At 49.3% G+C, this 19,866-nt stretch overlaps 8 protein-coding genes across 8 annotated transcripts; 3 read left to right on the top strand and 5 right to left on the bottom strand.

Moving 5' to 3' along the window:
* Positions 1-1,127: 1,127 nt before the first annotated feature.
* On the bottom strand, positions 1,128-2,273 carry HOO65_011192 (Repressor of RNA polymerase III transcription maf1; the record flags this gene model as incomplete). The annotated part of the gene is made up of 1 exon (XM_070999905.1): positions 1,128-2,273. The coding sequence occupies one exon, from the start codon at positions 2,271-2,273 to the stop codon at positions 1,128-1,130; it is 1,146 nt and encodes a 381-aa protein (XP_070863014.1).
* Positions 2,274-6,841: 4,568 nt separating this feature from the next.
* HOO65_011193 (AP-1 complex subunit sigma-1) lies at positions 6,842-7,799 on the bottom strand (the record flags this gene model as incomplete). Its single annotated transcript, XM_071006053.1, has 5 exons — positions 6,842-6,871; positions 7,115-7,389; positions 7,457-7,574; positions 7,668-7,701; positions 7,789-7,799. 5 exons carry the CDS (start codon positions 7,797-7,799, stop codon positions 6,842-6,844), a joined length of 468 nt encoding a protein of 155 aa, XP_070863015.1.
* Positions 7,800-8,890: 1,091 nt separating this feature from the next.
* On the top strand, positions 8,891-10,056 carry HOO65_011194 (putative glutamate--cysteine ligase regulatory subunit; the record flags this gene model as incomplete). The annotated part of the gene is made up of 2 exons (XM_071005965.1): positions 8,891-8,916; positions 9,156-10,056. The coding sequence occupies 2 exons, from the start codon at positions 8,891-8,893 to the stop codon at positions 10,054-10,056; spliced, it is 927 nt and encodes a 308-aa protein (XP_070863016.1).
* Positions 10,057-10,225: 169 nt separating this feature from the next.
* HOO65_011195 (putative bud32 protein kinase protein) lies at positions 10,226-11,038 on the bottom strand (the record flags this gene model as incomplete). The annotated part of the gene is made up of 1 exon (XM_070999906.1): positions 10,226-11,038. The coding sequence occupies one exon, from the start codon at positions 11,036-11,038 to the stop codon at positions 10,226-10,228; it is 813 nt and encodes a 270-aa protein (XP_070863017.1).
* Positions 11,039-12,917: 1,879 nt separating this feature from the next.
* Positions 12,918-13,883, top strand: HOO65_011196 (uncharacterized protein; the record flags this gene model as incomplete). Its single annotated transcript, XM_070999907.1, has 1 exon — positions 12,918-13,883. The coding sequence occupies one exon, from the start codon at positions 12,918-12,920 to the stop codon at positions 13,881-13,883; it is 966 nt and encodes a 321-aa protein (XP_070863018.1).
* A 193-nt stretch (positions 13,884-14,076) lies between these two features.
* HOO65_011197 (putative 4-carboxymuconolactone decarboxylase) lies at positions 14,077-14,701 on the bottom strand (the record flags this gene model as incomplete). The annotated part of the gene is made up of 2 exons (XM_071006172.1): positions 14,077-14,117; positions 14,167-14,701. The coding sequence occupies 2 exons, from the start codon at positions 14,699-14,701 to the stop codon at positions 14,077-14,079; spliced, it is 576 nt and encodes a 191-aa protein (XP_070863019.1).
* Positions 14,702-15,541: 840 nt separating this feature from the next.
* On the top strand, positions 15,542-18,943 carry HOO65_011198 (FACT complex subunit SPT16; the record flags this gene model as incomplete). Its single annotated transcript, XM_071005339.1, has 5 exons — positions 15,542-15,718; positions 15,768-15,812; positions 15,856-15,940; positions 16,032-16,153; positions 16,229-18,943. 5 exons carry the CDS (start codon positions 15,542-15,544, stop codon positions 18,941-18,943), a joined length of 3,144 nt encoding a protein of 1,047 aa, XP_070863020.1.
* A 567-nt stretch (positions 18,944-19,510) lies between these two features.
* On the bottom strand, positions 19,511-19,843 carry HOO65_011199 (uncharacterized protein; the record flags this gene model as incomplete). The annotated part of the gene is made up of 1 exon (XM_070999908.1): positions 19,511-19,843. One exon carries the CDS (start codon positions 19,841-19,843, stop codon positions 19,511-19,513), a length of 333 nt encoding a protein of 110 aa, XP_070863021.1.
* Between the last annotated feature and the right edge of the window lie 23 nt (positions 19,844-19,866).

Below are 19,866 nucleotides of genomic sequence, written 5' to 3' on the forward strand. Positions count from 1 at the left end.
TTTATGATACCACACCTTCATATCTTCTATCCCGCTTCTGTCATTATGCCACCTCCCTCCTCCCTCCTCCCTCTACTTTCTTCCCCCCTATGTTGGGTTAAAACTTTGGCTTGTCTTATTTTTGTCTTGGCTTCATGGGTCTCATCGCTGGTTTGTTCCCTCAGTGCGCAGTTTCTTCTTGTTTTTTTCTTTTCAGGGCGTCTTCATCCTTGTTTTTGCCTTGATCTTTCTGAGCTTTCCTGATCTCGTTTTTATTCTTCTTGTTGATCTCCCCCCCCTTTTTTTTTCTTTCCTTTCTTTATTTTACCATAGGCGTTTTTATCTCGGAGGATATATCGGAGTTTGGGTTCTGTTGTTATCGTCGTTGGCCCTTTATTACTCTATATATAGGCTTTTTCTTCTTGCTTCTTCTTTGGCGTTAATCGAACACGATGCTATATGGTTGCTACTGTACTTTCTCTGCAAGTATTAGTTTAAATGTGCATGTGCTTACGATGAAGACAGGGAGAGAAGATGACTTGTGGTAGTAGACTGCCCGGACGCTGAACATGAGAGGCGTAAATGATATTAAACTTAAAAGCTAACAACGACAAAGAAATTCATGAAAACAAAACTAACATCATCAAAAGCCTACAGACTGCGTTGAAAGCCAAGGCAAACCAAGACATGCCGTAATAATGTATGCACATGTCTGGCTATGTGTAGTGTATCGCACTAGAGGGGATAGAATAAAGAACATGAACATGAAGGCAAGATCGCAAGGCAAAAAAGAAAGCAGCAACAACGAGATATAGCAAAAAGAGAAAAACAAACAAAGCAAGCATAAAAGAGGGGATAGAACAAAATAAAGAAGTAAATAAGCCATCTCAGATGGCTCAGAGCAGCAGCGCCTTTGATCCTTGTTCTTGGCGCTTTAGGCATAGCTAGAAAAACGCAAGGGGAAAAGAAGGGTGCGATTATAGTTGGCTGCAACTACGGTAAAACGAAGTTGGAGGGCGATAGCAAAGCTAAGATAGGGCTTGCACAGGGGTCCTAGGCTTCGTCAAGATAGGTGACCCTGTCGCAATCGAGAGGGGCCGAAGGGGACTGCATAGGCGAGGACGTGTCATGAGGGATAGGCGAGTGCGTTAGGACTGGACCGGGCCAGCCATGGTATAATTTATAGGAAACGGTGGATAGTCCATCTCCATATCCAGCACATCGTCATCGTCATCATTATCAAACGAGTCGTCTACGTCATCGTCATCAGAAAAGGGCACTAGGTCTCCGTCTTCGCCGCGATTCCAGACAAAGCCCTCATGGTCGTCATCTCCATCCTCGATGACGGGCTCTAGATCCACATCATCATCATCATTATTCCGTAGGGCCACGCTCGGTATATTCCATTTGCTTGGGCGTTTTGCTGCGCCGTTGGCCCATTGCAGACCCGGGTCAGTGCCAAATACACCACACACGGCACTAGAGCGGCGATATGCGCTTAGGGAGGCCATGTGGGTCGGCATTGCAGGGCTTTGAGAGCTCATAACAGGTACTATCCGCACATAAAGATAAGCGACGCGCTTCAGCGTACGGTTGAAGAAGAAGTAGTGGGCAGAGTGGAGCGGATGGTCGTCCTCCTCAAACGGGTCAATGTCGGGCTGGTAGCTGAAGACTGTGCACTCCTCAAGGCGCATTTCCTTATCAATCAGCGACCAGCATTGTGTGCCCCAGGCAGGAGTCATTGGTATTAGGCTGTTAGGATCGCAGCTGGGACGGACGCTCTGAAGCAGAGAAGTGACCTCGTTCATTACTCTACGCAGGTTCTTTTCGCGGCGGAAGTCGGCTGGGCGCAGGATATTTGAGAAGTCATAGTGAGGGTGGCTGGCATTGAGAGTAGCAATGAGATGCGCAAAGGTCTTGCGGCTAGACAAGTCAGAGAGAGGGCCAAAGGCACTAGTGTGATTTATCATAGCCAGGTTGGGTGATGAGCTGATGATGGCATCGCTTTCAGGAGGCGACAGGCTTGCACCGAGACGGAGCAGCTCTTCCTGGTGCGACGATAGATCACGATCGATAGTCTTGTACAGTTTCTTATCGGAACCGGTAGTCTTGGTAGTGTAAAGATCGCAACCGCCAGTGACATTGCAGTCGGGGGTGTTGAAGTTGAGGGCCGAAGTGACGGTGTCGAACTCGGAGAGTGGAAGATACTGGTAAGGGGGAACAGGGAGAAAATAGGCGGAGTGAGGGTTAGCAGCGGAAGACGTCAAGGGGGAGGGGGGGAGAGGGAAAGGCATGAGAAGACGGCCCGATGGCGGGCTATCTTCCCATGAAGAGAGAAAGAGAGTGCATGTTTTTCTTCTGAACGCTTCAAGTCAGGCTGCGCTGGAAAAAAAAATCGCGCGTACCTTCATGATGATGGCGGTGAACCACAGTGAGCTGAGGTTGAAGATATGATGACTTAATAGTTGGTAGAGCCTAGTAGAAAAAATAAAGGCGCAACAAGACGGCAAGCGCTTGTTCTCTGCTATGATTGAATGGTAACAAGACGAGGTGCTTGTTCTCTGCAAGAATAAAATGATACTCCGGGACGGGCAGTATATGAATAATGGCAGCAATGAGGAAAAAGAGACAAGGTAACAGGCGAGAGGACGAGAGGACGAGAGGACGAGTCAGGCTCTGTCTGGGAGCAACGGCAAGGGAAACACGATTAAAGTGAGTTGGCAGAATATGCAAAAGGGCACGAGTCCGAATGCAACACAGGGAGGGGGAGAGAAAGAGGCAAAGAGTCGGCGATAGAGAAGGAAGTTACCGCGGGTGCTTGTTGTTGGGTAATACAGTTGGTGTACGTGAGCGTGAGTGTTGGCTAGTCTTTGATCAACTGAACCATACGACGAGCGTGTCAAAGAAAATAAAAAGGAGGAAGAAGGTGAGGAAGAAGGTGAGAAAAGAAGCAAATGGGGAAAAATGAGAAAGAAGCCAAGTTCATGTGCTGGAGGCAAGATGAACCAAAAGAAAGGAGCCGTAAATGGAAACAGCGGCCGGCGATTGGTTGCGATTGGCTGCCGTTGGGCTGATCAAGGGTTGAAGTAGCAGTTGCCAAATGCGTTCTTTGGCCCTCCTCCCCTTCTCCAAAACATGCGCCAAGTCGGCTTAGAAACAAGCTAATTTGGCAACTTTGGGCTTTTAGCTTTGGCAACTGCAGATGTGCTTGCCATCGCCTTTGCTGCTAGAGTCGCACCCAGCCCCGAAATTGGCACACGGCTGGATGCAAGCCTGTGATTCGCTGCTTTGATTTGCTCCGCTGGCGAAGGCGCTGTCTGTCTTTTTGCTCCTTCATTTGTCTTCCGTTATTCTTCTCGATCAAACAGCCAGTGGCTCTTCTTTTTACGTCGTTGTGTCTGATGTTGCGATGGCCATTGGATTTTGCCTCTTCCTTTACGAGGGGCCCAAGCAACAGCAGGCAGGCAGAAGAGAAGGAAGAGAGCCTGGGGACCCCTCGAACTCAATTCAGCAGCGCTGCAGTAAAGCCGACGAAGCAGATGGCTATTAGGCGGCGCAGACGTTAATGGGCGCACAAGCACGAACCAGCCCCAGCCAGCTCATCGGAACCGCGGAATTCTAGTGCCATGCTGAAGTCATGTGCCCGCCAGAAGAAAGACACTGCCACAGTCCAGTGTGCACACCGCACTGTATCGAACGAGCTGGCATCATGCCGAACCCTCTGTCTTTTGCGTCGTGCTCGCACCCTGGCTGCAAGCAATTCTTTGCTCGCTGTCTTTGCGTTCGGTCTCTGCTTCCTCAGTCAGTCTCATCTATCTGTATCTGGCCTGATAAGCCGAGTGTCATGCGCAATGGCTCCCCCAACGCCAACCAACACAAGCCTAACACGCATTATTCCTAATTGGGACTAGCACTATCATTTCAGCGCCTTGATGCCCCACTCCTCTCCACCCCCGGCCGACCCCGATGACTTCGATGAGAGCCTTAATATTTGTGCTCTACGAACATGAATCACAGCCTTCCTTCGCTACCTTAGCATAAAACTCGTCTGCAGCTCCCTCTTTCTTTGCGACTGGAGCAATTCCAGGTCCACGATAGCCTGGATCTGAGCTTGAGAGTTGCTGCTTTGTCATTGACACCAACGCAAATGAAAGTTGTGCACCTCGAGACAACGCTAGAACGCAATCAAGCATAGGGAAGCTAGAGCCCCCCCCCCCCCCCCCGAATACCTCGCTCACCTGTTGACACCTGTTGAGTTTGGTGATACAAGCTCGGTTCCAAATATAGGATATAGGGGCTAAAGAGCCCCAACATAAGAACAAGATCCTGCAGGACTGGCGCACGGAAATATAGAGTGTGCGAAGTGTGTACAAACCGTCCTTATATCTGGCGGCAGCAGTGGACGCATGTACATGGATGGTATTCTCTAGACGAACTGAGGCTTAGCCTGTCGCCAAAGTTTTTGAACCCCTATTTTCTTTGGCAGCATTTTCGTATGATGATAAAACAGCTAATCGATCTCCTGGTCAGTCCATGCGTCTCTTGGCTTGTAAGCTCAGAAGTGGTTACACTACATGAGTCCCATTATATCGCAGCAAGGCCCTAAAACCCCACCATAAAAGCTGTTTCTACTGGGCGAAATCCAATAGCCACGAAGTATCGCATAGAGGACCTGCGTTACACGGTCTCCTGACGTGGACTTCCATGCCCCCACGCTCGACCACAAAGTATTAGGTGAAAATATAGACAGAAGACAAATTACTAGCTTGATGCTGAGATCATGGATTTTTACTTCCAATGCTCTTAATAATCTAGTAGCCGAGGCCAAAGAATATCGCCGGACAGTCTTTGCCCCTCCCGGCCTATGCACAGTGGAAGGCGGACAGCTGGTAGGCGAGCAAGACGAGTCTTGAACTGTGCACCTGAAAGCTCGGCAGTATCTCTTTTACTTCAAAGGGAAGACATATGCACGACAGCAGGAACAACAAGAGACAAGGTGCAGTAAATGCAATCATACATGCTACTTGCACGCTGCTTACATATGTCACACGCGACAAGCCGCAAGTCAAGTCCTCGCCTGTCTCAGCTACTACTACTAGCGATAATCCTATTTTAGTTTGCTTGCTTCACTGACCTTTTGAGCTAGCCCTTGTAGGCAAAAGACTTGCGATGTTGCTGTAATCACCTAACCTCAACAGCCTACCCTCTTTTAAGTGTAGGCTGTCCTCTGTCGGATATTAATCTAGTTTTAGACGGCCGGGGGCTCTCTACTCAAGAGCTAATCGACAATATGTAGCTGTCTAGGTGGTAGATACGAGAGATTTGGGTACCAGAGGGCAGATAGAAATGCTATGAGATGCGTTCTTGTTTGCATTGCTATTCCTAGGTGCTTACCGGACAGATCGACAAAGCCTCAACCATCGTCCTTGCTGTAATACTAGCATTGTAGTTGCTTCTATTCTTGTTTTAACTACTATCGAATAATTTCAGCATATATGTTCTAGATTCATTCTACATCATGCCTTCATCTCAATGTTTAGTTAGCAGTAGCCCCTTTACCAAAAAGCTGAATCTTGTGGCTTTCCATAGGCCATGGTTCAGTTTGCCATTCTTGCTGTGTTGTATCCAATTGATGCTGCCATTACAACACACAAGATAGGATGAGACCCTTTGTCCGTCAGATCGAAGGTAACTATGTTAGGGGGTAAACATAGATAGACATTGACGTAGATGCTGGTAGGCACTATAGAAAGAACAAGCAGCAAGACACTGGAGTATGGAAATACCTGCATAAAATCTCGACATAGTCTTGAAGCCGCGCAACTACAACGACATACAACGCATGGCAGCAAGACAAGGTGAAACTTGCTAAGCAAACGCAACATGACCCCCTCCCCCCCTTGAAAAGCAAAACAGCCATCCAATTCATCGATTTCAAACCAGATAAGAATGGCTTTATACCCTCCGAAACCTATACATGACACAAACAAGCGCCAACTAGCTGGCTAACAACTTCTGAAGTTCCCTCGATAGTAAATCGCACCCTCTCTTCTTTGCTCATATGGCCTATGGGATGGGGTGTTTTGGTTTTTCCAACTCATTCGCTTTCTGCTAAGTAGGTTGCTTTAAGGTATCAGTTTGTAGATACAAAGACGGTAGCATGGCAACTTTTAATACATCCTGGTTGGCGTGATTTTATTGAAACAATAGAACCAAGTATCTAGCATTGCGTCGCCTAGATCAATGCTAATATGGCGTAGAGAAGGGAAGAAACAGAGCGGGAAAAAGAATAGAGTAAGATAAAAGGTCGCATGAAAACTTGAACAAAAGCAAAACAATGCTGGACGGAAGTTATTCGTAGCTGTCGAAATAAATGTCGAAAAGGGAATGCCCCAACAAGAAAAAGATATAAGGGAAGGAAAAGGAGAAGGCAAGGGATATGAAGAAAAAAGGTATTAGTAAAGCATGTGTTCAGCGATTTTGCTGCTGTTTGATGAATGGCAAGAGCCCCGGCCCGCGTATGTCTGCCATGTGTCGTGTCGTTTTTATAGTATGCCAAACTCCTTCATAGATTGCTCCATATCACTTAGTTCCTAATCATGGGCAAGCAGCAATCAAAAGCGCAGGCCAAGTCAGTCAAGAGTATATCGAAAGATGGTAGTCGGAAGGAGATTGGTTTGTCAAAGCTGCGAGCAAGAAGAGGGAGAGACACTAGCCAGCACAAATAATCGTGCAGGTTCTAGTACAATGCGCAAATATAGGGAATCGGAAACACGAAACAGGCAGTGTATGTGTGTGTGTAAAGAGACCGAACATGATGCGATGCGAGAGGGGTCTTGATATGAGGCTAAGCCTATGAGGTTTACATGATTCGGGTAACTTCATCTTCAACCTGAGTTGGAGGGAGAGAGAACAAAAAGGAGCCCATGTTAGTCTCAGAAAACTTCCAAGGTTCTAGCTTCTGTCAAGGGAGAGAGAGACTGATCTTTCGCCTGTCACATGCCGTCCGTAGATGTGTTTGATGGAATGGGGAGCCAGACAGTTTAGACGGAGAGAAAGAGAGCCGATAGGGGTGGGTAGAGAAATATAACATGTGACATAACAAGGAGAGAATAGTTGCTAGGAATAAACGCACCTCCATATCTTCTAGCGAATCTTGTTGTGATATACACTTCAAGATATTCTTTTTGCTGCTTTCTTGCAGCTCTCCAGCTAGTAGTATCTCATCGAGAATGTAGTATGCTTTGGTGAATGAGAAGATAATATCAAGCTCGCAAACATTGCCGTAGTACTTGTCCATTTGCTCGACATAGCGGTGGATGATTTCGAGAGTGATGAGCTCATTGTCCTCGGAGGCGCAGCCTGTGATGAAAAAGAGCGAGGCGTATCGGCGGTAGACGATCTTGGTGTCTAGAAGGGTCACGATTGAGTGTGAGCATGAAGGCTAGGAGATACGAGCTAACAAACTGCGCCGTACCTTTGTACTCAAGAAAGTTGCACATGCGGGTCCTTCTCGCCAGAACCAGCTGTGTTACATCCTTGACGATCTTGGCCTTTTCCTTTGGGGAGAGTGTGGTAAACCATTTGGCGAGACGCTATATAGAGTAATTAGTTAGTGAGCCAGTTAGTTGCAGAGCGCAATGCGGGAGAGGGAGAGCCCGGCCGCCGAGGCAAACAAGCCAACGTACCACTTTTCCCTGCCGCGACAGCAGAATGAGATATCTAGAAGAGGGGAAAAGAAAAGGGGATAATCCTGGGTCAGCAAAACCGGTCTCTTGTTCGTCGTGAGGTCAAGGCTTTGCGACGCACTGAATAGCCATTGTTGGTGAGTAGTAACGGGAAAACAAGGGCGAGTAGAACAATAAAGGGGAAAAAAAAAGCTGATTGAAGTGAATGAGTAAATGAGGCCGGTGTGGTTGATAATGGGAATAGCAGATTGTTATTTATGACTGGTAGCGGAATGGTGAATGATTGATATTAAACGCGAAAGTTTAGAAGGATAGACAGCTAGAGGGGTAGACTTGGAGATTCAGCCTTGCTTCGACATGTGTAGCTTTAGAAGCAGAAGCGGCTTTTTAGTGATAAAGGGGGACACGTTTTGCTTGTAGCTAGCGACTAAAATGCCAAGCTGCAGGGTCAAAAGTGGGACGGATAGAAAGGGACAAAAAGGCAAAAATAAACTGCGTAATCTGGGAATCGAACCCAGGGCTAATCGAAATCATTGCTTTGGATGGCAACGATTAATGTTACCACTACACCAATTACGCTGCCTTGATTCGCGGAATATTCGGCCACTATTGAAGATTAAATTTGAAAAATATTGCCGGCCACAAAAAAAAAAGACCTCTCCATATCTGCTGCGGATCTTGCTTATCAATTCAACGAAGGCAGACGGGACGTGAGCAACTAGCAGTAATAATAATACAGCGAGGGGTGATGTAAAAGCAGCAGTCATGTTTTCCCTTTCCTCATCTTGTTTCAGACTTCCTTCTATGAGAGACTGTGCTTCCTTACATCTCCCGCTTGTTAGTCCAAGCCCCCCTCCCCCCTCCCCCCTCCCATATTAGCACCACCCTCCCGGGCTGGCCTCCTCCTCCCCGCCATTGTCTGTTGTTATTGACCTCATAAAATTTCATTGTCCATTAGGATATGGCATGCTTTCCTCTCCACTATAAAAGATCCTTTAGTGGCACAAACGCAACATCACAAGCTAAGAAGCGCACCAACAGCTTCCACTCTATTTTTTCCTCTTGCTCTCTCTTTTTCCCTCGAACTTATTGCGGAATATCCTTGACCCAACTCTTTTCCTTCTTCTTTTCTTTCTTTTGGTTCCAAAGGCCTACTCGCCATTTGCCCTTTGCCCTTCCTTTCTTGCTTCCCGTCCCGTTTGTTGTCGCCAGGCTTCTGAATCATGACAAAGCTGATTCTTTCTACTGGGTATGTATAGCTGCTATATCTATATCCCTCTCACTTTGCACTATTCATGATATGGGGCACCTCTTTTTTTGCATCCCCTGTATTGCGCCATATCATTGTTTCATTGCCAAATTGCAACTTTTGCCTTCCCCCCTCCTCATTTTTCTTTTCATTGTATTTATGAAACTGAAGATCCAAACTGACCAAAGTCTCGCTGCTGTCTTTTTGCTTTTTTTCATGAGTAGAAACATTGTTTCTAGCGGCCGTTCATACATCCGGTCTCCTGGTGGTGTTCGCTCCAATCTTGAGCTGACGACTTCCCTTCGTGGCTCTGTCGAAGCAGCAAAGGAAGACCTTGCCGAGGCATCCCCGCGCGAAGCCGGCGCTACCGTAGGCCAGGTATCGCAAACGCTGCAAGCCACCCAGCTTCCGTTGTGGGCAGAGCTTACTGAAGAAAATACGCTCTATGTTCCCCGGATACAATGGCCTGAAGTTGGTCTGCAGGATGAGTCCAACCAGTATGATATCACAGTAAAGCTTTTTTTCCTGCCGCTAGCACTGCTTGATCAGCGGGCCAGGTACGCGGCCGAGGCACTAGAGCTAGTGCGCAAGGAGCTTGGCATAACAGCAGTTGACCTGCTCATTGTGTCGTTCCCTGGCCTCTCGTTTGATGGCGACTGCGAGTGGACGGCTGATAAACTCAACGCAAAGCAAGGTTGCTTCGAGGATGAGGTGGCTACGTGGGCCGTCTTAGAAGACTTTTATCGTGCAGGCGCCGTGAAGAAACTGGGTACGTCGGAGTTTGGCAGTGAAAAGCTAGAGAAGTTCCTAGAGGCTGTGCAAGTCAAGCCCCAAGTCAACCAGATTAGTGTGCGCGACTGTTGCAAGGTGCCCCCGCCGCTAGCTAAGCTTGCTGAGAGAGAAGGTATTGAGCTCTTCGCACACACAGACACTGTGGATGTGTTGCCAAGCGGCACACTGCGGGAGCTGCTAGGTCACGGAGAACTGGGTGCTGGTCTTTTGGCCGGCTCGGCTAAGGAGCAGGGATTACAGGGAGATATCCGCCCCCGCTGGGTGGTCAAATACACGGCGGTTGTTCGTGACCGTGGTGTGATTGAAAACAAGGGGTACTTTGCTCAGGCAGATTTATCATCAGACTAGAAAGGTTTAGCTTTGGAGGTACTGTTTGCACACTTAGAGCACTTATAAACTATAAATTACTTCTTAGCAAGGGAGACTTTGTTGAGTAGGTCACAAGACTCCTGGCCCATGGCTTTCCATTAATACCCTTTTTACTGGATTCAAGTTTCAAATAGCCTGTAAATATCCCCTACCCAATCATGCTTCTCTTGCGGCCCCGCAGTCTAACATCTTCCAACCGCTTGAGTACCATAGCAGCCTGTTTGAAGCCCTGTTTATATCCTTCAAGCACCTCTGGGAATATGTGCTCGGCGCGGGGATGCGAGCTGCCAATCGACTTTTCCAACACATACAGGTCCACTGCACGGTCCTCCTCCAGGCTGCTCTGACTCGCTAGTCCAAAGTCAATAACCACGACCTCGCCTTGGAGGGACTTTTCCTCAATCTGTTTTTGCGACTGTCGCAGCATCATATTACTTGTCGTCAGGTCGCCATGCACAATGCCCACACGGTGCAAGCTCCCTACCGCGAAGCCCATGCGTCGAAATACGTCGCGCAGCTCTGCATCAAGCCCCGTCTTTTGCGCCATCTCAGCTGCCATGGCAGCCGCCTCCGCATTCTCGGTCAAGGGTGGCAGCACCGCCTTCTGCGTGGCCAGCCACTCATTGACGCGGGCACGCACAGGCGCACCTTCAATCCACTCAATCGTTAGGCAGCCATTGTGCTCATCAACAGCATATACAGCCGGTACCGGAACACCCTCGCGCAGACACTTGGCTAGGATGCGGGCCTCGGCCAGGATACGGGCGCGTGTAAGTTTCTTGTCGAGAAGCGGGTGGCGGTAGGGTTTAGACGGTCGATGCTTGACGGCACAGGGCAGTGTGGGCTCGAGGAAGGTAGACTTATAGAGACGGCCTTCAGCACCTTGTGTGATAAGGGTTGGCGGTGCTGAGGCGGGGTATTCGAGGCACTTTGGCAACGGAAATTCGAATTGAGTAGCCATGATGAGATGGTAGGTTGGTTATTAAAAAGTCCGGGGTTTTATGGCTGATCAGGGCTATCGAGTAGGTCTTGATGGAGCAATTAAGGCTTAAAACAGGCAGGTAGATTATAGGCTAGTGAGTACCTTTTTGATGCTGCAGCTGGGATAGATGGTGGGCGCGAGCACTAGAGCACTAGACGTATACACATGATAGAGCAAAAACGAAGCTACCACAAAACTGGTACTATGCACTCTGTGCTCTGTCATGAGGTACAAGCTTTTTTTCCTGGTGCAACTTTGGCACACCCTTGCACGCAAGGGTTTGAGTGGCCTTTATCGAGGCCTTCCATTGGCTCGATAACAAGATAGACTGCGTGCGGGGTAGACACACACACTGTCTCTATCTATCCTAAATGGGAAGGAGGAGGGAAGCCTTCTTCAACAGCTTCTTATTTTTCTTTTTTTTTTCATCAACTTTTATTACACTTCTATTGCCTTGTGCTTTGGCGATGTGACAAAATTTCAGGACGAATGCAGGGCAGAATCCATTCTAGAGACGTGCTGCATAGCCGCCAGTGTGCAGGATTGCAGATTCGACGTTGACACATGTAATATCAAGGCCAAATACAACGAGCCGTTTGTCTAAACGCTGAAGTAGCTACCTGGCTATTACAAACAATGCGTTTTAAGATGTAGATTTGCTTGCTTCATGGCAGTCGCGCATAGCACACTGCATGCAGCGGACACAGTATTTGTGCTCGCTTTAATACTCGAATAAACGAGAAATCATCGGCCAAAGCCCCCCCCCCTCTCCCCCGACTGACTCCAATATACCCTCCAAGCTCGGACCCAGGGTGCTAACAGTGATGTCACGGCCAGCAAATCCTCTTCTTACCCAAATCTTTCTCCCTTCTCTTCTTCCAGCACCCAACGCATCGGTTTGTTGAGTCGATCTGCAGCTCCTGCCATTACACGGCGGGCTTGTGTGGTCAGCTGCCAAATTTTCCAGCAACGGCTTTTTAAGTGGTGGCCCTCGACCAAAGAGCTTACCAAAATGGAAGATTTGGCTCCATCTTCGTGCATAAAACGTGCCTTCCTTCGCTGGTCCAACATGCGACTTTTGCGTATAGTTCCCAGCCGAGTATTTTTTTTTCGCCGTTGTGCAAGGTGCTGTGCCGAGAAGAATTTGATTGTGACGAAGACAAAAGGAAACAGCCAGCACTATATTATATATGTATGCGCATCCCTTGTCTAGGCCCCTCTTCGTAGTAGTTGCTCTTTTACCCCTCCCCCTCCTTCCATTTTGCGAACTCTTCTTCTCCCTCCTCTTTTCCGTCTCTCTCTCCCCCTTCTTTCTTCTTTTTCTCTCTCCTACTAACCCTGCCGCTGCTTTCCCCATTGCCTTTTTGCTTTCTCTGTGTGCTCATCGTCTTCTTTTGCGCCTCTTTTCATCTCCCCATCCCTATCACTATCACCTGCTTGACCTTTGCAACAAACCCCGTCTCGTCTCTGTTACCTCCTTTCTCTACTTCTATGTTCGTGATGATCTTCAGCCGCCGCCAGTTGTCTCCAAGCGCCTTTGCCAGTGCCCTTGTTACACCCATCTCCGCATAGTGAAGCTCTATTCCCCTTCTGTTGGACCCAACAATCTCTTATCTTCCCTTCTACCTCTTTTGTTGTCATATATCAGGCAAAGATCGCTATCGCTCCGTCACCAAACATTGCTTTGTCTCCATACCAACACCTTCAATCAGGTTACCCCTACCCTACCCATATATACCGTAGCACCAAAAACTGTTGTCAACTGACCTGGGGCTGAGCTTGACCTGAAAGCTTACTACCACTGCATTCACTTCATACCTTGCAGTAAAGCACAGAGCACCAACACCTACTCGCCAAAATGGCTGATGCTCTTCATCGCGGCTGGACCGTTGTCCTTGTGCCGACAGCTCTGGCTGCTAGTCTGATGGTCCTAGCCCAGGCTGTTGCTTCCCATGCTACAGCTTACACTAACGCACCTCAGGAACTAGGCCGTCTGCTTGAGACTCTGCGCGATGCCGCTACCGAAACTGAAAGCTACGAGCGCGATGTCAGTCGGGTCACTAATATGGAAGTCAAGGTCCGTCTGGGCTCGCTCTTGCGTGAGATCCAGAAAACAAATGTTTCTCTAGGCAGCGATCTTGCCATGCTTCTTGAAGGCGATCAAAAGGAGGAAAAACGCTCCCAAGCCCTCGTAGGGCTTCCCCATATCAAAGACCGCATGTTCATGCCGAGTATGAAGCTTTCAGCCCGGCTTTTTTGGCTGGAGTACCGCACTGATCTGCACGATCGTCTGCGCCGCCTTGACACTCTCAAGATGCGTTTTCTTGTCGTCTACATGGGCGCCGTAGCATCCAATGCCCAAGCAGCTGCTACTACATCTATTGCCGCAGTTGCAGCAGCCGCGTCTGTGACGCAAAACCAACACCAACCCAAACCCATCACCCCGCCCATGACCCCAAAAAAAGATGAGCGTATGATGCTCATGCAGAGTGTGGCAGCTGCGGCGGCTGCTGCTGGCGAAGCACCTAGACTTCGTAACACGCGAGGACCGTCTCGTAGAGCTCATGTCAAACGGTCTTCTACGTCAGCTTCACGAGCCCGCTCCCCTCCAGGCTCAGTTCTTTCTGTTGCTTCAACTCCACCAGCAAGGACAAGCGAACGCCAGGACCAAACCCCTACTAAGAGCTCCAGCTCGGTTGTTAGTGCAGGTGGAAACCCCAAAACAGACGGATGGACGGGTGTTATAGCAGAACTACAAAGCTCGCCTGTGATGGAGGCTCGGAGGGAAAGCATTGAGACGGCAATGAAGTCACCTTCCTTATGATTTACAGGGGACACCCGCATGTCGTAGAGATATGTTACTAGAAGCACGGCGTTTGGGATTTATAGGTTGACCATTGTATCTACCAAGATAGTGTGTTCTTCATTTGTGTAGTCAAGTCAATTTCGAAGCGCATTAAACTTTTGCCTCGGGCTCTAATCTTGCAGATCTTCTTACCCTCAGTGATCCGAAAGATTCATCGAGGGCCCTGTAGCATTTCTCTCTCCGACTTTGACTCTGTCAGTACTAGGTCATAGGAAATTACAAGAGATATGTAAATACTTACCATCCAGAGCAACTAAAAACCTGCTTACACAGTTGTACGCAGCTATGGTGCCCGTGATCTCGACGATCTCGGAGTCATTGAACAGAGACTTGAGCTTTGCGAATGTGCCGTCAGTGACCTGCACATTGCGAGTCATTTCGTCTGTGTATACCAAGACGGCCCACTGCTTCTCACTCAGCAGGTCGCTCTTGGCCACCTCAGACAGCGGCGTCTCGATCTTAATAGCCTCCATGGCCTCCTCACTAACGCCGGCCTTGACAGCCAATGGTGCATGGTGCATCCACTCATACCATGCACGGTTGCATACAGCCACGCGAGAAATGGCCAGCTCGCGCAAATCGTCGGATAGACTAGTCCGAGTGCGTACAGCTCCGAGAAAGTGATTCCAGCCGTCGGCCAATGCCGGGCTGTGCAGCAAAGCTAGGTCTAGCGACTGCAGCGGACGCGGGTGACGCCGCTCCTGAATGCGCCGTACGATTGCGGCATCTTCAGGCGTAGCGGTAGGCGGCGGGTTAGGAGTATACGGTATGCGCATGGCGGCGGGAGGGTAGGAAGACAGTTGGCGGACAGAGAGAGAATAGTAGTAGCGGGGTAGAGAGGGGACTAGGAAACGGCGGGTAGTAAGCATTTAGCGCACGGGAAGGGAAGTCGAAAGCTACAGCAAGCCAGCACGATGAGGCCTATGCACGGTTTTATAGACTTGCAACTCCTCGCTGACCAGACCCCAACTCAGTCTTTCCTGATGAACATTTAAGCGAGCCATCCCGACTGCTGCAGCCGGACCGGGGTAATTGGCTGAAGCCGGGAAATAAAATGGGGCAGATACAGGGTCAAGCTCGGGCTCTTGGCCTGCTCTTTTAGGCTTCAATATGGTGGACGCCTAGCCAAAGGAAGCCGCTCTCTAGCAAGAAAACAAACAAGACCACGTCCCACTTTTTCGGCGCGCATGACTAAGCCAACATTAATTAATGGAGAACGCGCCTTGTGTTTCTACAGCAGGTTTCCTCAGTCTTTACCTTCCTTTTTTGTCCTCGAGCTCCAAGGCTAGGGTTGGCTGCTATTTTTTTTCCCCTTCGCGTTTTTCTTGGCTATCAAAAGGATCGAGGAACGACTAGACAAGACAACGGGACTGTTGACATTATCTTCTGCTGTCTCGTTGGTGATCATAATTTTCTATCCATCTCTCACAAACCCGCCTTCTCTCAAATCACCCTCGCGTCCTGCTAATCTCTCCCCATCCAACTATTTCCTCCGTTCTTTCTACTTTGTTGTCTTGGTCTCATCACTATCATCATTACTGTCACCATCCAAACCACCAGCGACAAATATCGTGTGATCTCGGATAAAAACGCGGTGCCGCACTCTCCCTGCCACCATGGGCGACATCAAAATCGACAGCAAGTCGTTTCACGAGCGCATTTCACATTTTACCGGCGCTTGGCGCAATGATTTGCGTTCTAAAGATGCCGTGTTTAACGGTGCCTCGTCCATTGTCATCTTGATGGGCAAGGCCGAAGACTCGGGCGACTTCCACAAGAACAATGCGCTTCATGTGAGTCTTAGTGTGCCTTGAGCTCTAGTTTCTGGCTCTGTTGCCAAAGCTAGGCTCACCTGCCTCAGGCACTGTGATGTGGGCACTTGGCGCTGTGTGAACTGATACTAACTGTTGCCACTCTCTATTTCTTCTAGTTCTGGCTTCTCGGTTACGAATTCCCCACGACCCTTATGCTTTTGACCCCAGAGACACTCTACATCCTCACGACTGCTAAGAAAGGTGCGTTGGCCGTTTGCACTGCGCTTAACCTTGGCGTCCACCCGGCTCGGATCGCACACTATCAAAGCTACGGCTGCTAACACACTAACAGCAAAACACCTTGAACAGCTCAAGGATGGCCGTTTCCCCGTTGAAATCCTCGTCCGTGGCAAGGATGCCACGGAAAACGAAAAGCTATGGTCTAAGATTACAGATGCTATTAAGTCTGCAGGCGTAAGTTGATGCCGTACCTTGACATTAGCTACGTGAAAGCGCCACCGCTAACCGTCTGCCCTTCTCCACCAACAGAAAAAGGTTGGTGTTCTCACCAAGGACGTCTCTCAAGGCCCCTTCATCGACGAATGGAAAAAAAGCTTCGAATCCAATTGCAAAGAAGCCGAACAGGTTGACATCGCCAGTGCCCTATCGACTTTTGCCTTTTCTGTCAAGGATGAGGCTGAGCTCCGCGCCATGCGCACATCCTCCAAGGCCTGTGTTGCCCTGATGAACCCTTATTTTCTCGACGAGATGTCTAATGTCCTGGACGAAGAGAAAAAAGTTAAGCATCGCGCCCTGGCTAGAAAAGTTGAGGACAAAATCGAGGACAACAAGTTCTGGAAGTCCGTCGAGCTCCCTAATAAATCTAAAATGCCCTCAGATCTGGACCCGATGCAGCTTGACTGGGTCATCAGCCCCGTCATCCAGAGTGGCGGCAAGTACGACTTGAGATTAGGTGCCGAGTCCAACGAAGATAATCTACACGCAGGTGTCATTGTTGCCTCCATGGGCGTTCGATACAAGTCATACTGTTCATCCATTGCCCGGACGTATCTCATCGACCCTAAGAAGAACCACGAGGCGAACTATAAGCTACTGCATCAGATGCACAGTGCTGCTCTCAAGGAAATCCGAGACGGCGCAATTGCACGCGATGTTTACAATGCGGTGCAAAGTCTCGTTAAGTCGAAGAAGCCGGGCATGGAGAAGCACATGGCCAAGAACATTGGGTACGGACTTGGCCTTGAGACGCGTGATGCCACCCTTCTGCTTAACTCGAAAAACACCCGTGTGCTCAAGGATGGCATGACTCTGAGCATAACAACATCCCTGGCCGACATTGAAAACGAGGAAGCTGAGGACAAGCAGAGCAAGAACTATTCCATGATGATTACCGATACTGTCCGCGTCACCCAAGGCGACCCCATTGTGTTCACGGCCGAGGCTCCCATCGAGGCCAGCAAGACATCGTTTTTCTTCAAGGACGATGCCGCCGAGCCTGCTCCCAAGAAGGAAAAGAAGGACTCTAGCGTTGGTGCTGTTGCTACTAAAAACATTACCAAGACGAGATTGAGATCCGAGCGCTCGACGCAAGTCGATGAAGAAGCTGAAAAGAAACGGCGCGAACACCAAAAAGAGCTTGCGGCGAAAAAGCTGAAGGAAGGGCTTGACAGATACTCAGAAGACACATCTGGTGGCGACGGCGTCGAGGTTAAGAAGTTCAAAAAGTTCGAGTCTTACAAGCGCGACAACCAGATCCCGCCCAAGTCCAAGGACCTTCAGATTGTCGTCGATCAGAAAAATGCCACGATTGTGCTTCCCATCATGGGCAGACCGGTACCGTTCCATATCAACACCATCAAAAATGTTAGTGTCACTGATGAGGGTGACTTTGCCTTTTTGCGTATAAACTTCCTCTCCCCCGGCCAGGGAGTTGGTCGCAAGGACGACCAGCCATTTGAAGATGCTACAGCCAACTTCATTCGCAGTCTCAGTTTCCGGTCTGAGGACAAGGAGCGTTATGAGGAAATTTCGGTGGCCATCTCCAACATGAAGCGCGATACGGCAAAGAAGGAACAAGCCAAGAAGGACATGGAGGATGTTGTCGAGCAGGACAAACTAGTTGAGATCAGGAATCGTCGTCCACCTGTCCTAGACAATGTGTTTATTCGCCCTGCCATGGAGGGCAAGCGCGTAGCCGGCAAGATTGAAATTCACCAGAACGGTATCCGCTATGTTTCGCCACTTAGCACGCAACAGCGGGTCGACGTCTTGTTTTCCAACATCCGCCACCTGTTCTTCCAGCCCTGCGACCACGAGCTGGTGGTGATTATTCACATCCACCTCAAGGACCCAATCATTGTCGGCAATAAGAAGAAAACAAAGGACGTTCAGTTCTACAGAGAAGCAACAGACATTCAATTTGACGAAACGGGCAACCGCAAGCGCAAGTACCGATATGGCGACGAAGACGAGTTTGAGCAGGAGCAGGAGGAGCGCCGTCGGCGTGCCGAGCTGGATCGACTGTTCCAGAACTTTGCGCACAAGATTGCTGAAGCCGGCAAGAGCCATGGCCTGGAGGTCGACACGCCCATGCGGGATCTTGGTTTCCATGGTGTACCGTTCCGCAGCAATGTGTACATCCAGCCAACAACGGACTGTCTGATGCAAGTGGTCGAGCCGCCATTCATGGTGCTGACAATAGAGGACATTGAAATTGCGCATCTGGAACGTGTACAGTTTGGACTCAAGAACTTTGACATGGTGTTTGTGTTCAAGGACTACTCCCGGGCACCGTACCACATCAACACAATTCCCGTCGAGTACCTGGAGCAGGTCAAAGACTGGCTAGACTCATGCGACATTTTGTACAGCGAAGGACCGCTGAACCTTAGCTGGGCGCCGATCATGAAGACGGTGACGTCCAACACACACAAATTCTTCCTCGACGGCGGCTGGAACTTCCTGCAGGAAGACTCGGATGCCGAGAATGGCAGTGACGAGTCGGAGGAGGAGAGCGCTTTTGAGATTGACGAGTCGGAGCTGGACGAGGCCTCGGAGAGCTCTGAGGAAGACTCGGACTACGGTTCCAACGTGTCAGACGAGGACGATGATGCTAGTGAGGAGGAGAGCGAGGAAGAGGGCGAAGACTGGGATGAGCTGGAGCGCAAGGCGAAGCGCAAGGACCGCGAGGCGGGCTTCTCGGATGACGATGAGGACCGGGGAAACAAGAGACGCAGACGGTAGATTTTTGGGCTTTTTTTTTATTGTTGTTTTTTATTCAAGGGGCGCCTTTGTGATTTCTTTTTCCCGCTTCCTTGTTCTTTATTTTTGATCTTGGCTTTTATCGACGTTAATTGTATTCTCCTTTTTGTTGTATTCCGTCTACTTTTTGATAATCACTGATATAAACAAACACCCTTCTCTCGAAGCGCGTGTTTTTACTAGACAAACAACGATGCTGCTGCTACGGATTGCTTGTTGTTCACACACATTGATGGTTAAAAGAGAAAAAAAAAGGAAAGCAAACTGCAATAAAAAAAAGAAAAGAGAGCAAGCTATTGAGACACAATGAACCAAAACATGAGACGACGAAAAAAAAAAAAGGACAAAAACAAAGGATACCGTCACGAAAGAAATCAACAACTGCAAGTATGATCTAGTTAGCTGCTGGACACCAGTACAGCAGAACAAAGCAGCGACACAGGACAAAATAGTGCGTAGAGAGTACAGCTATAGCCACAGCACAGCACAGCACAGCATAGAGTACAAACAAGGCGTGGTCTCGCATTTGGCGACCCCTTATCCCACCTCTCAATTCGTCAAGGTAATGTTATCCGACGATACTGTACTAGGATGCCGCACCTGCACGGCACTGGCGGTGACAACTAGTTGTGCCGGCCGCTCACGGGCCTTGTCCAAGGCCGGGTCGTCAGCGACCGTGGCTGAGGCATCGTCGTCGTCATCGTTAGTAGTGATAGTGCCAGGACTGTTACGTGAGCCATGCAAATACGGATTTTTCGCGGAGTTGGCATCCCTGGTTCTGCTGCTGCTGTCGTCGCGATCATTATCATTGAGGCGCTTGCTGTCCCTGATCTTGCTGCCGCCGCTACTATTCCTGTTGCCCCAGCCATGTTTTTCTGCCATCCGGACCCACAGCCTGTTCGGGG

The sequence above is a fragment of the Ceratocystis lukuohia genome (assembly GCF_044167205.1).
Source record: "Ceratocystis lukuohia strain C4212 chromosome Unknown Supercontig1_pilon, whole genome shotgun sequence".
NCBI lineage: Eukaryota > Fungi > Ascomycota > Sordariomycetes > Microascales > Ceratocystidaceae > Ceratocystis > Ceratocystis lukuohia.